The sequence below is a fragment of the Tasmannia lanceolata genome, unplaced genomic scaffold (genome assembly GCF_043159265.1).
Source record: "Tasmannia lanceolata isolate RefF3 unplaced genomic scaffold, GAP_Taslan_0.1 ptg000015l, whole genome shotgun sequence".
Lineage (NCBI taxonomy): Eukaryota > Viridiplantae > Streptophyta > Magnoliopsida > Canellales > Winteraceae > Tasmannia > Tasmannia lanceolata.
The window spans coordinates 43,890,317-43,904,651 of record NW_027518692.1 but is presented as its reverse complement, the minus strand read 5'-3'; the positions used below and the strand labels follow the sequence as shown (position 1 = coordinate 43,904,651).

The 14,335-nt window shown below is 37.9% G+C and overlaps 1 protein-coding gene across 4 annotated transcripts in view; it reads left to right on the top strand.

Moving 5' to 3' along the window:
• Positions 1-507: 507 nt before the first annotated feature.
• The window catches only part of LOC143847459 (histone-lysine N-methyltransferase ATXR7-like), a 32,539-nt gene continuing 18,711 nt past the window's right edge, over positions 508-14,335 (top strand). For 3 of the 4 annotated variants that reach the window (XM_077356281.1, XM_077356280.1, XM_077356279.1), the window contains exons 1-13: positions 508-746; positions 2,371-2,600; positions 2,736-3,333; positions 3,519-3,635; positions 7,198-7,521; positions 7,610-7,978; positions 8,070-8,369; positions 8,563-9,030; positions 9,184-9,622; positions 9,709-9,864; positions 10,053-10,477; positions 10,554-10,676; positions 10,850-10,930. In XM_077356281.1, coding sequence (XP_077212396.1) covers positions 687-746; positions 2,371-2,600; positions 2,736-3,333; positions 3,519-3,635; positions 7,198-7,521; positions 7,610-7,978; positions 8,070-8,369; positions 8,563-9,030; positions 9,184-9,622; positions 9,709-9,864; positions 10,053-10,477; positions 10,554-10,676; positions 10,850-10,930 — 3,690 coding nt within the window. In that variant the 5' untranslated portion in view covers positions 508-686. The remainder of the gene's footprint in view (positions 747-2,370; positions 2,601-2,735; positions 3,334-3,518; positions 3,636-7,197; positions 7,522-7,609; positions 7,979-8,069; positions 8,370-8,562; positions 9,031-9,183; positions 9,623-9,708; positions 9,865-10,052; positions 10,478-10,553; positions 10,677-10,849; positions 10,931-14,335) is intronic. The other variant, XM_077356282.1, reaches the window with a different exon arrangement.

The window sequence follows — 14,335 nt, the reverse complement described above, 5'->3', positions numbered from 1 at the left end:
GCTGCAACGTAAATAGGTTGTGCCTCAAAAATCATTTTCAGAGGATGATCCCAACCATCTAATCTATAGAAGTTTCCATAATGTGTGAGTCTCGCTTTAGATAGGAGGGTTAGAATCATCCTATGGTAATGATTTTTTGGGCACAACCCATTTACGTTGTGGCCCATCAAATGGACGGTTTGGATCATCCTATGGTGTGGGCTTTGGCTTCCATTTTGGAAAATAGGGGATGTATTCAATTTAATCTCACTATTCCAGCCACTCAAACCCAAAAAAAGAAAAGAAAAAGAAAAGACGAATTGCGGGTACCCGCGGGCTCACCCGACCCAACCCTTGTTTCGGGTCTCTCAAATGCAAGCCGAACTTACAAATTTGCGGGTGGGTTGGGCCCGGGTCGGTTTTGCCAGGTCTAGCACAACCTATTTACTTCGTGGCCCATCGGGCATCCTCTGTGGTCCTCACAGTACTTCTTTAGAAGGGCATAAGCCGTATAAAATCTCCGAAATATCGCACATTTTTTGTTCAACCGGCAAAACCCTAGCTCTGATTTCAATCCGTACATCTTCCTCCCCCTCTTGAATTCGTCCTCTCTCTCATGATCATTGCTTCAATCTCTTGCCTTATATCCAGATTTCGTTGGATATATTTAAGATCCCGTCTAAATCTGACCGGCCTACATAATCTGGATGCCGGTGGCCGGCGTCTTATCCGGCTCATCGGGTATCCGTTTCGACATTCCGGATCCTGTAAGTCTCCTTTTCAATCCTTGATCGAATTTGTAATCTCTTCTGTGCTTAAAAGAGGAAAATAAATTTGATTTTGGAAAGATTTCTTGGGTTTTCCTTTTCGTCACTACTTAGGGTTTTGTTTTTTTCTGACGTTCTTCCAACGTTACGATGATTTTGTTCTTATATATTTCTCTGGTTAGCATCTAGACTATATTCTTATTTTACAATCGATCTGTTCTCTCCTGTCCATCTCGGTTTTCATTTGTATCTTGTCAGAGTTTGCAAGATGTGGATCATCGATCACTGCTGTCTCTGTCTAGAGGCGGAAGAAACAATGTATCGTTTGTTGTTGCATTGTAAGTTTACTCGGGAAGTGTGGTGTGCCCTATTAAGTAGATTGGTATGTCTTGGGTGTTCCGTCGTCATCTTATTGATCTTTTGGATTGCTGACAGTTGGTTCCTTGGGGGGAAAAGGGAAGATCTTGTGGAACGTCTCCTTGCTACTTTATGGGTTATTTGGAAGGAGAGAAACACAAGGATCTTCAATGGTCACGTGAATAGTCCTCCTTTCTTTCTAAAGGAGGTCGCATTAACTATTGCTTGGGTTAGAACTATCCTGAGCTTCATGTTTGTGTCCGCTTTCGATTTATGGTATGGATGGGGGGAGATCTGCTTAAGTTTTGAATCGCGGCCGTTGGTTGATCAAGATTGGGTGTTGCCGCCTCAAGGTCATTTTAAATTTAATTTCAACGAGTCTAGTTATGGAAACCCTGGCCCTACAGGAATTGGGGGCGTTCTAAGAGATGACTCAGGCAGTGTGAAGTGGGCTTTCGTTGGCCCTTTGGGGGTAGCCGATTCTACCGAGGCGGGGGTTAGGGCGGTTTTCGATGGTCTTAAAGTCTTGGTGGGAGAAGACCTTAATAAAGTGGTGGTGGAGGGTGACTCCATTAATGAAATCCGGTGGTTATGCGGCTTTAAAATCTTTCCTTGGCATTTCGCTCAATATTTTGAGGAAATCCATGATATTGTTGGCAATTCTTCTATATCTTATAATCATGTTAGAAGATGGGCCAACGGGCGGCGGATGGTTTAGCTAGGAGGGGGGTTCACTTGGAGGCTCTCGAGCAATTCGACTTTCTTCCTCCTACGTGTTATCTTTTTTGGAAGTGTCTGTCTATTAGTTTGTGTACCTTTGTACTTTTTCCTTTCTTTTTTGTATTTGACCATCTCGGTTATAACGAATTCTTGACTATTAAAAAAAAAGTGACTCTAATCTTTTACCTTGAATGACTCTTTCCATTAGGAAAAAAAACTCTTTAACATGACTGACTTGTGGTTTACTTGAATCAATTGAGCTATTCTTTTGAGTGCTTAATTTTGAGTTTAAGGCAGTGTCTGCTCCTTGAAGCTCAATGTATCTTGTTGTTTTGGGGCTGACCTTGACACCTTGTCTTTATTATAGCCAAAATTTTTATTTTTAAGCTGGCTCCTGGAAATATAATTTGTCTAGTTTTTACTGTGGTTTTATTGTGTTGATTGGAGTGGACAACAATCTGTGGTTACTCTTTGATTTTCTCTACTAATGTTGATGAATTAATCTCTCTGAAGTGATAGCTTGAATTTGCACATTTTTATTATTCAGGTCTCATGCGAGGAACTCTTACTTAGCATGGTTGCCTCAACACGTTGCGGTGAGAATAGTGATTTCTCTGCTGCAGAAATTCACCCTTATGGGTATGAACAGTTATCAAGAAAGAGGCTAAAAAGACTGGATTCTGAACAATCTCATTTGGAAGCATATATTTGTGTTGGTAAGATCGATGACATTGCTTTGCCTTGGCATCAACACACACAACGCTGCTCACCTTATAGGTATTGAATTATTGATTGTTGCTTGTTATCCTAAATCACTAATATTATCACATAGTTTCATGTAGCATCCTAATTTAAGCTGATATGCAACTCCTCTATGTGTGGATCTACCTTGGTATGGCTTTGCATTTTCAGGTGCTCGGCTGATGGTCATGGTTCTTCCTCTTGCTGTGATCCACTTGAAAAAATAGGGTCACATGTTGCTATGGAGGGAGGCTGCCAATCTGCAAATAATAGCAGTGATATTTCTCAGTTGAACAGTATTGGTGGGATAACATCCCACAATAAGAGTTATCCTGAATATGCTCATGCTCTCTCCGTGAGTGGATGGATGTATATTAACGAACATGGGCAGATGTGTGGGCCATACATCCAAGAACAACTATATGAGGGCTTATCTACGGGATTCTTACCCGAAGAGCTTCCTGTATATCCCATTGTTAATGGAAGTCTTATCAATCCAGTACCCCTGAAATACCTTAAACAGTTTCCTGAGCATGTCGGTACAGGTTTTGCATATTGGGCTGCAAGTTTCCCAACCGCGTTACCAAGTGAAGACTCCGTCTCTAGTTCCAGCAAGGACGGGAAGCTTGCTCATTATCCTGTTCACTCCTCAGCTACTTCAAGATCACAGTTAGAACAGCGGTCATGGGTTGGCTGTCATAGTGATGTTTCTAAACTGCAAACGGCAACCACAGAAGTAACTAACTTGGTCTCATCGAATCCGCCAATGGTATCACAGTTCTTTCATCCCATGGAAAGAAAATAAAGACAAATAGCTATTTGAATGCATTTTTTAGTTTTGATAGTCGAAATAATATTTCCTTTTTGGTTTTCCTGATGCACTAAGTCATATTTCGAAAGTCTTCCATCTAAGGTTCTTTTCTTATGGATGAGTTCTTTTTAAATCTATTGCAGTCCAGTGAAGAATCATGTTGGATGTTTGAGGATGTGGAGGGAAGAAAACACGGGCCACATTCTCTTGCAGAGCTTTATTCTTGGTATCTTTGTGGATATCTTCATGAGTCGTTGATGGTATGCCACCCAAAATTGGAATTTATTACATACTGCCATGTTTTTATCTGTAGCTCATTTGAAAATTTCGAGGAGAGGGTCGACTTGGTCAGTTAAGTATGTCAAGCAGTTAACATGTAGGGCTCATTGATCAATTTTGAACATTCATGATAAGATTACGAAAGATAATGTAGTCACCCCTTCCCCTTAGAACAGGTACCAGACTTGGTCAGCTAAGTATGCCAAGCAGTTAACATGTAGGGCTGATTGATCAATTTTAACATTCATGATAAGATTACGAAAGATCATGTAGACACCCATTCCCCTTAGAACAGGTACCACGGTTTCCACTTTCACATCACCAGCTCCTATGCGTACTTCTGTTTTTTTTTTTCTTTTGGAATGAGGATTCTTTCATACTTTCCTTGGTTCTATGAGTACACATTGTTTTCTTTCATCTTCAGAATTTTAAATTGAACTTACCTTTAATAGTATTAATTTGTCTTAAGAATCTAATACTCACCCATTCTTTGAATTCTGGAGAGTTCCACTGATCCTTTAGTAGATCTCTTAACCCCAAAGTTCCTAGCTACATATTTTTAAACTTCAAAGGTGCCATGTTTCTACAACCATTCTTGAGCAGCATGAGTGCATGATTGGATGCCGTGACCCAGGGAGGCCTTTTTTTTCAATGTGAGGAGTTTGATGTTAGCACTTAACATACCTCAATATCCTTTTATACATTGACAACTTTAATTGAATCATTCTCAGCTGTTACAGAAATTGGCTCGTCAATTGATAAAATTACTCCGGTGATGGTTAAGTCTATTGTTTAGAATTTTTGTCCTTGCATTTGCAAGGTTTGCTAGCTATAACTCGAGTCCTTTCAATATTTACGAGTATTCGATAAACTATTGTTTAAAAACTCGGTTCTCTTGGATCAACCCCGTTTTAGCCCTACTGAATTAATGTAAAAATTCGTGGCACCCAATGCAGTTAAAACTCGTTGTACTACTCATCTGTTCACCCAAATCGACTCTGTTTTACATTCTGTGAGTTCTTGTTAGATTATGAGCTTTTTTAGGCAATGCAATAAGAAGAACCTGTGCGTTTCTAGGTTGTTGAATGAACTGTTTTTTTAATTTTTCAACTCACAAATTACGTCTCTGGTTAAATATATGAGATTGCCCACTTATTTTCAGTAATTCACGTCATCCAGAAGCTCCCGTCCACTTGTGTTCAGAAGGTTTAATGTTAATTACGTCAAAATCTCACTGGGTTTGCCACCAAGCATTCTGCATTTCCTTGAGTGATCCAGGATGCATTTTCATACCGAGGTGCCTCGATTACTAAGAAGTAAGAAGTATTTTAGGTTCCACAGATTCATTACATCAAACTTGTCTCTCAGCTTCTTCTTCATATTAACTATTAGAGTCTTTGTCATCTCTCATCACCACGATGTTCCATGTAGAAATATGAGTGACATACCTGATAGATCACTGATAAGGTGCCATCACTTGTGAATTCTTCGAATCCTTTTTTCATCTACTATTGTGTTGAACTTGGATGATTGGGCACAATGTCTTGTTTCAGTCCAAAAGTAGAGGTCTTTTACATCCGGAGACGTTTTATGTATTTACATCTCAAGATGGTGAGGAATTTTCCTGCATCATTTTTGTTAGAATCCCCATAAAGAGAGGCGTTCTTGGCACCAAGTTGGAGCAACTCCTAACCATTTTATGACTGCCACTTATAAAATGCTCGATAGTGTTTAAACTTATGACCAAGGTTTGAAATTTCGGTTTCGTTCATCATGGAAACGTAGTTTAGGTTGAAACTTTTGGTGGAAATCTTGTAAAATCACCGTAACATACGGAAACATATGCAGACGATAGAATTTTAAGATGAAACTTCAGGAAATGCTAGAATAAGCACAAATACACACTTAGAAACTATCACATAAGTAGGATAGCCGAGGAATTGTATGATGAATGGGCGTTCAAACTTGTATTCATCATCTCACGCTTGATATTTGATCCAACAGTAGCACACATTTTAAGATCCTGCTGTTGGATCAAATATAAAGGGTGGTACTTCACTCGTACCACAAATACAGGTCTGTGCGGCCATTCATCATATAATTTCTGTGGGAAAGCCTTCTATAATAGTTTAACAACGTCAAAACCTTGTGGCACGCGTTTTCGCACATCTCTGGAACAAACAATCAAACAATTTTGCAAGAAATGTTTCCTATTTTGATCCTTTAATTTTTTTTTTTATTTCAAGGTGTTTTAGGTCTTTTTAGAATGCAAGAAAAACATTTCTGATGCAAAAATTTTCTCAGAATTTTTTCCTCATTTTAGAGGAAAATAATATATTTATGATTAATTTAGAGGGATATCATCATAAGTTGAATGTCCCTCCAAATAAAAATACATTAGGGTTGGTTCAAGTTATGTTTTTTCGAGTAAAAAAAGTATGAAATTTTAGAAATATTTTTCCTTTCCAAACTTATCTAGGAAATTCCTACAATCCATACAGTGAAAAATATAGGAACTTTTACAAAAAAAAGTTGGTACTTTTCCAGATAATTCCTGCAATCCAAAATTTTCCAGAAAAATTCCTGCAATCCAAATGTAAAATTTCTGCAATCCGTTGGAAAAAAAATTTCTTTCCATGGTTTAGAGGGAAATGTTATATTCTATGGTTAATTTAGAGGAATACTAATACTATCATGCATTGAAAGTCCCTGTAAGTAAAACTAGCATAGGGTTGTATCTGTTTGTGTGTGGTTAAAAAGGTAGGTTTTGAAAACCACGGCCTTAAGGAAGTATTTTCCCTTGCCAAGGATCCATTAAGTTGGGGACCCTCCAACACCACTAGAGTGAGTCCTCACCTCTAATGAGAAGACTTATACAAACTTGTTCTTTAATGGTCTATCTTTCTTGCTGTTCAAACAAAACGAAGCTTTGCTTTCCTTGAACCTCTGCACCGGCATAGGCAGTAGAGTGAGGAAATGCTGATACAACCATTGCCAGCTCATCTTGAAATGCAGCAAATGGGAAATACAAATGTTTTCTTTTACGCTCTATCTTTCTCGCTGTTCGAAAAAAAGCTTTGGTTTCCTCCAACCACTTTGTCAGCATAGGCAGTAACATGAGAATGCTGATGCAACCTCAGCAACCTCATCTTGGAATGCGCCAAAATGCAATATGAAACAGTTTCCTATGTTTTTAGAGTTGTTTAGCCATATAGTTCTAGCAAACTTCATGGGTGAAAATCTTGGCTCGATGTGTTGCCACCACGATAGTAAGCATTCCTTTATCTAGCCAGGTTCAGTTTACTTCACATTATCTAAATGCTTTGAGTATTTTTTTTTGAATGATATCTAAATTCTTTGAGTTATTAGCACATTTTCTCTGTCCTTCTTTGGCAGATCTTATCTAAATACTTTGAGTTATTACTGCATTTTCTCTGTACTTCTTTGGCAGGTCTGTTTCGTGACTTATTATTTTGCTAGCATTTGGATGTATGTTCTAGTTGTCATCTATTTCTTGTTAATTTTTTTATTGGATTTTTGTAGATTTGTCATGTAGAAAACAAGTTTCAGCCCTTTTCTCTTGTATCTGTAATCAATGGATGGAGCACAGACAGGCCAGAAATCTTTCCTGAAACTGAGATTAAATGCCACGACACCAGTTCTCTTCCCACATTCATAGGCAAAATATCAGAAGAAGTTTGTGCCCAACTGCACTCTGCGATTATGAAAACAGCTCGTCGGGTGGTTCTAGACGATATAATTAGTAGCATTATACCTGAGTTTGTTGCCTTGAAGAAAGCTCAGAAACATCTCAAGCCTGAAGTGGCAAATCAGCCTATCAAGGCCTCTTGTTTGGATGATAAGAGGGTAATACATTAGTTAAGACACTGTATTATACTGTTGCCATTACCTGTCTATCTGTGAAATGACTTTATGTTATTTGCTTGATACACAGTCGGAACTTCCGGTGAAGAGAAGTAATTATTCTTCTTCGGGTAATACGGCTGCAGTCACCTTTCCTACTTCTGACCAGGCAATTTCTATTGACGATTCTCCTGTGGAGCGTCGTGCAAGTATAAAGTCTGCTGGGAGGATCGAAGATTTTTTGGGTGTATTATCGGCAGCCCGTACAGTGTTTTTTGATTCTTGTATGCAGGTCATGTGGAATGCTATCTTTTATGACACAGTTGCAGAGCATTCTTGTGCCTGGCGTAAAAGAAAACGTTGGTCTGGTTATCCTATTTTGCCAATTGTTTCTGGTGTTGAACATGATACCCCATGTGAAAAATTGTTGTACATGAGTGGGATGCTAACTGCTGATGATGTATGCTTTTCTTTACTTGACTGATGAAATTTATCTATTATTTCTCTTGTCAATCCTTGAATGTTACACTCACATATCTGTAGTTTTACAGGTGGATTTTGAACCAGAATCTTCTATTCGTGGCGTGGATTTTCCTCCTGGCTTTGGTCCAATTCATGCCCAGTCACCACTCATTTCAGTAGACGGGTCCTCTTCTTTTGCTGGAGCAGCTCCACTAAAACAAATTACAGTTTCTAGTTCATTCATGAAAGGCATGCAAGTAATCCAGGAGAGCGTAGAAAAAACACTATATTTCTCAGCAAAGGTCTCGTTATTTGAATATTTTGAAGATGTTATTAATGCGGAGGTGGTGAAACTGTCTAATTTTGCAGTGGAGGCTGAAAAGAATGAGGTAAAGTCCTGAAGTCCTTGTATCATAATACAGCTCATTGTGGGCAATATAGCTACACCCGTTTCTCATTTCATGGAATTTGAGGCTTATTCGGTAGTGAAATCATATGGTCTTTGTTTCGTATTGTTTAGGAACTAGTATTTCTCTTTCTGTGGTCAGTTTTTTGTAAGATGGAAATACCTTCTGATTGCAGGATGTTGTTGATGTTGATAAGCATTCTTGCACATCCGAATCTCGCAGTATTGGTGCTGATGCTTATGGTTCTCTTGATGTGGGCATTGCTATGGGTTCTTTTTCAACACGTACTGTAAGTGTCTTTGAAAGATTGGGTTTACCCATGGTGGAAGAGGTTATTGACCATGAGTTTGATGAACCACCACCCCCTGGACTTGAAGAAGGTTCTATGCTTCTTGATCCACCTCTCAAAATCAAATTCCGACCATCAAAAGCCGGTGAAAATATTCCTAAGATTGGCATATATGTTGCCATGGCTTTGTGCCGACAAAAGATTCATGATGACGTGCTTGACAAATGGAAATTCTCTCTTTATGATGCTGCTCTTCATCGCTATTTTCTGTCATGGTGTGCTTTGAGGAGAAACCATGAATCTGATGTCTCCGAAGTCCCCAATAGGACACAATGCCTCCATAATATATGTGAGGTATAATTTCTTATTTTTTCTTTCATGCATTTATACCCTTCCTTTTATGATCTATAATCTGGGGATTGTGTTTTGTTGTTGTTTTTTTTTTCGTTATTATATTCTCTATTTTTTGAAGTTTGTATTGATCATACTTGCCTATGTTTATTTTAGGATCAACCATTTCAAACTGGGAGAGGGGCTGATTCTCCTGTGATCCTTGAAAACCTTAGAGTAAGGCCAAGGGATTGTCATAGTTCAGGTTCATCTGGAGTTTCTTTAGTGATGGGTAAATATACATATTTCCGCAAGAAAAGATCATCGCGGAAAAAGATAGGGTCTTTGTCAGAGTGTATTGCTTCAGAGAATAACAGTTTGCTGAAGCAACTTGGGAATAACATAGGAGATCAGGTTTTGTCCGGGATGCTATCCGAGTTAACTGAAAATGCGGATGCCAATCTTCCGGAAAATGATCTAATTAAACTCAAGGCAGATACTTTTGTAAGCTATGCATCTTTGCAAGCTACTGTTCAAAGTGGATCCCCTGGTTATTGCCCATCAACAGGCGAGACGGCTTCTCATTTATCTAGAAAGATTTCTTTTGACATTCAGAGTATGGTTTGTTTTCACCTTTGTGTAAATAACTAATTAGTATTTTCTGAAGGATATATCTCATTTTTCTGAATGGTGTAAATGTAGGTAATAATGAGGTTACAAAAGATGTTACAAACTGCAGCTTAGAAGGGGTTTCGGTTTCAAGTCAAAATTTTAACCAAGTTGAGAAGGTTGTGGATAGCACTGGCTCTGGTTTGACAGCTCAGAAGGGGCTTTCTGAAAACAGCCCTGACAAGATTTGTAAGTGCTATGCCATTAATTTTTTTGCTGATTATTTGGAAAATTCATTTTCTTCCTTACATGTTTCTGTTTTTATGTTTTGACGTGACTTTCCTTGCACTGTCCAAAGTCATCCGTTTCGGTTTTTTTTTTTCTATTGAAAATGAACTGTTTTGGTATTTTATAGTTATTTTTTAAAATTTTGACAGCAACTAGGGTATCACATCTGAAAAGGAAAGGTTTAATCCATGAGATGTCATCGTCTAAGCCTGCAAAAGCTTTGAAACTATCATATATGGGTTCTAATAAGAAAGAAAAGCACAGACAACTAGAAGTAAAGATGGTTAAATCTGCTAGGTTCAGATTGACAGATCAATGCCCAAAGTCTGATGGCTGTGCTCGAACTTCCATTAATGGTTGGGAATGGCATAGGTGGTCACAGACTGTGAGTCCTGCCAACAGAGCTCGTGTGAGAGGAACTCAGTTTATTAACAGTCAATATTTAGGTTCTGAGTTTAGTACTTCTCAGTGCTCAAACACCAAGGGTCTTTCCGCTAGAACGAACAGGGTTAAACTCCGAAACCTTCTTGCTGCTGCGGAAGGTGCTGATCTTCTCAAAGTAACTCAATTGAAGGTGAGAATGAATTCTAGGATCATACTTTGTCATTTACTTGGGCTATCAGTTTTAATATTCCATGTTCTTGCTCCAGTCAAGAAAAAAACACCTGCGTTTCCAAATAAGCAAGATACATGATTGGGGTCTTGTTGCTCTTGAGCCAATTGAGGCATATGACTTTGTAATTGAATATGTCGGTGAATTGATTCGCCCTCGGGTAAGAGTTACTAATATCATCCATTTCTTGTTTATTGGTATATTTCCGATTAAAGAACTACTGATTTATTTTTGTTAGTTTGAGCTTTTGATTTTGGTTTTGTTTTATTTGATGATTTGGTTAGTATCAGTTTGGCTGCTCTTTTTTTTTACTTAATGATTTGAATTTCACAGATATCGGATATTCGTGAGCGTCAATATGAAAAGATGGGAATAGGCAGTAGTTATCTTTTCAGATTGGATGATGGTTATGTGGTAAGTAAATTACATTGCCTTCCGTGCTTATTTTTTGTTGCTTATTGTTTGATTACATTTTTATTGTTTATTTTATAGGGTCTTTTTAGAATCTTCATGATAACATCCGGTGCTGGTTGGACTATGTACTTATGGTACTTTGAGTCTTTGAGAGTCTCTGGTGCCCCACTTTTTAGTTCCAAATTCTACTAACTTGTTATTGTAGATCTGTTGCCTTTTTCATCTTTTTAGTTATGTGGTTGAATTTCTTAATCATAATGCATATGTTTTGTTTCTTCACAAGGTTTTAAATTTCGGTCGGAAACGGAAACATTTCAGTTTTGGTGGAAATCTTATAAAATCACGGAAACGTATGGAAACATATGCAAATGATGAATTTTTTAGATCATTTAAAAAAACTTATGCAAATGATGAAATTTTGTGATGAAAATTTGGGAAATGCTAGAATAAGCACAAATACACACCATTAAAAAAAAAGCACAAATACATAATTAGAAACCATCACATAAGCAAAAAAACTATCCATAATGGCTTTATCACATTGAACACCTAGCTACATGCGTTGTCGCATGTGTATAGAATAGTAAAGTCAATAAAGAAGTACAATGTAATGAAGTATAAGAATGTACAATGACCCGTCTTCCCTCTAAGGACCCCAACTCTATGTCAATACCGCATAGAGTTACGAGGTATTATTGGTCCCATGCCGATATGACATCCCATGCATAAGAGACAATTGCTTTTTTGTGCAGTTCAATGATGTTGCCTATCAAATATCATTCTTTACATTTAATGAAATGAAATGCAAATTATAACATCTTTCCATTTTTTTTCGTTCCGACCAATTCGGTCAAATTATGGGCATTTCGGTCCAGTTTTGGGAATCTTGGTCAAATTTCGGGAATTAATGTCAAAATTTCGGGGAAATAATGACGTGAAAGGAAATCATGTAGATTTTGTTTCGATGGGGATGGAAATGGAAACATTTCTGTCATTTTGGGGAAACTTAAAACCATGTCTTCATTCAAATAATAGCCCATGAGGGTTAGAAGAGAAACTATCAAATAACGGTTCACTTAAATTGTGTTTAGAAATTGAATCAGTCTGTGTCCATTCAAGGTTCATCCCTTGACATTTGGAGTAACGCTAATGGTTAATAGGGTATGAATTTCAACATCATGAACTAGGTCTGGGAAAGATCCTTTTGTGGCATGTGGACTGATATATGTTGAGGAGTAATTGATGCAGCGCAAGTAGAGAACTTACAAACTTTCCAGCAGAATAAAATGCATCTATTGTAGCATTGACTGAAAAACATTCTAGAATCATCGCTCAGAAATAAAGGCACTAGAATTGTTTTTGCAATTTTCAACATAAAAACCATGAAAACAAAATACACTTCAATGAACAATGTTCCCTTATCTTCTTGTTTTCTCAACCTGGAAGTTGTATGCATATTAAAACACTAGTAAGACTATAATCCAAGGTACCAACTGTTTTTGGACTACTTTCCATACCCATTTCTACCTTCTAAATTCAAAAAACCTGCAGGTAATGCAGCATAAACAAACTAACTTATTGAGAAAAAAATAAATCTAAGGATGCATTCTTTAATCATTCTCATAATTCTCATTCAGCAAGTTAGAGTCAATTCTTATTCTTTAGAGTGCTTCCAGAATTAGAATCACATTCTTTAACTCACTTTCAAGAATTACTTTTTCTATTTTTTGGAACAAAATTACTTCCTATCATCTAAAAATTTGATTCTAGTTGATGGATCAAAATAACCTTGTCCTCTATTGGTCTTAACCAATGTTACTTGAAACGACCCCAGGAAGTGGGAAGCACATTTCCAAAGCGCAAACGCGGTGCTTCCCAAAATGTGAGAAAGCGCGTTCCCGAAACATGAGAAGCACGTTCCCCCTTTCCTGGGAGACATTTTCGTGTTTGAGAAAGCACGTTTATAGCCCCGGGGATTCGTGTTTCAGGATATTTTCCGTTCTCTTCCTCTTGCTACTTATTAGTTCTCTGTTGAAGAACATGAGTAATACATGAAACTGCTATTTACATGCAAAGTCATTTAAGTACTTAAGATTTACATCGTTTGGATTTATTAAAAATAATTTCAAGACCACCCAAATGCAAATGTATAAAAAGTCAACTTTCCAGTTATATTACAAAATCCGATCTTTTTCGGTCATTCTGAGCGGGTCATAATCTTAACTTCCAAACGATGAGGTAATTTGCCAATTTTAAAAATTCATAAATTCTATCATGTCCAAGTCCAAAACATTATTAAATCCCAAAAGTCCGATAAAAAATCTCATAAATTGGTCTCTAAAATAATTTTGGTCAACATAGGCATTTCAACTGACAATGATTTTCTTTTTAAGTACAATATTGCGTGTAATTTATGATGGTCATATTCAAATTGTTTATGTTGGTTGGAAACTAGAATTTACTTATTTTTAAATTTTGTCATTTTTCAATTATTTCACTCTTCCCCTTCCTTCCCTTCACGCTTCCCAGTCGCTTCACGCTTCACGCTTCCCACCTTCCCGTGAGCCTTCACTTCTTAAGATCTTCAAAGGACTGTCAAGGCCATAGTTGCCAATGCGACTACTCACTCGAAGACGGCTGCTAAGATCTTCAATGGAGGTCCTTTGGTCTGGCAATGCCGGAGAGATGTTCTCCACTGTCTTGTCACTCTCTCATAAGTTCAAAACTTTGAAAATTCCAAGTCCCCTTTGAACTGAACACAAGAAGTAATCTTATTTACTTGCTCATTCACCTGTAAAATGAGTTTTTTTACCATGACTTGCTGACATAAGGTTTCATTCACCTGTAAAATGACTCCTTAACCCCTGGTTGCCGACATAAAGACTGTTCCCAATTGATGTCGCAGCTTATTGCTAATTAAGTACCAACCTAACTTGCAACTCCCAAGTGATGGGGCAGCTGGTTAGCAACATCAGTAATCTGAACTTTTGTCCAGTAGTTTCCTGCATAGTTTTAAAACTCCTCCGCATCTGCGTCGACTCCCCCGAGTCGACTCCCTTTTACCTTGGCCGTGTTCCGCGTTGCGCCTCATCTGCATTCCTCATTTTTCCCTACAGAGTCAATAAAATTTCCTTTGATTCTCCTGAATTATGACTGCATCAACCAATTACTCAGCCGCGTCTTGCCGAATCGACGAGAATTTTCTTCGGCAGCGTTCTGCGACGTATGCGCGTCTTTAGATACTTGTTTCCTGCAGTCATCTTACTACATCTCGATTTTTAATTCGGCAACTACCTGTACTCAATTTCCTGTGCTTCGATTCTTGATTCCAGAGACTTAGTTGGCTGCGTGTTTGATTATCCGGATGAGCTTATGAGCCTCAAATTTGAGCCTTTAACCTCTCAG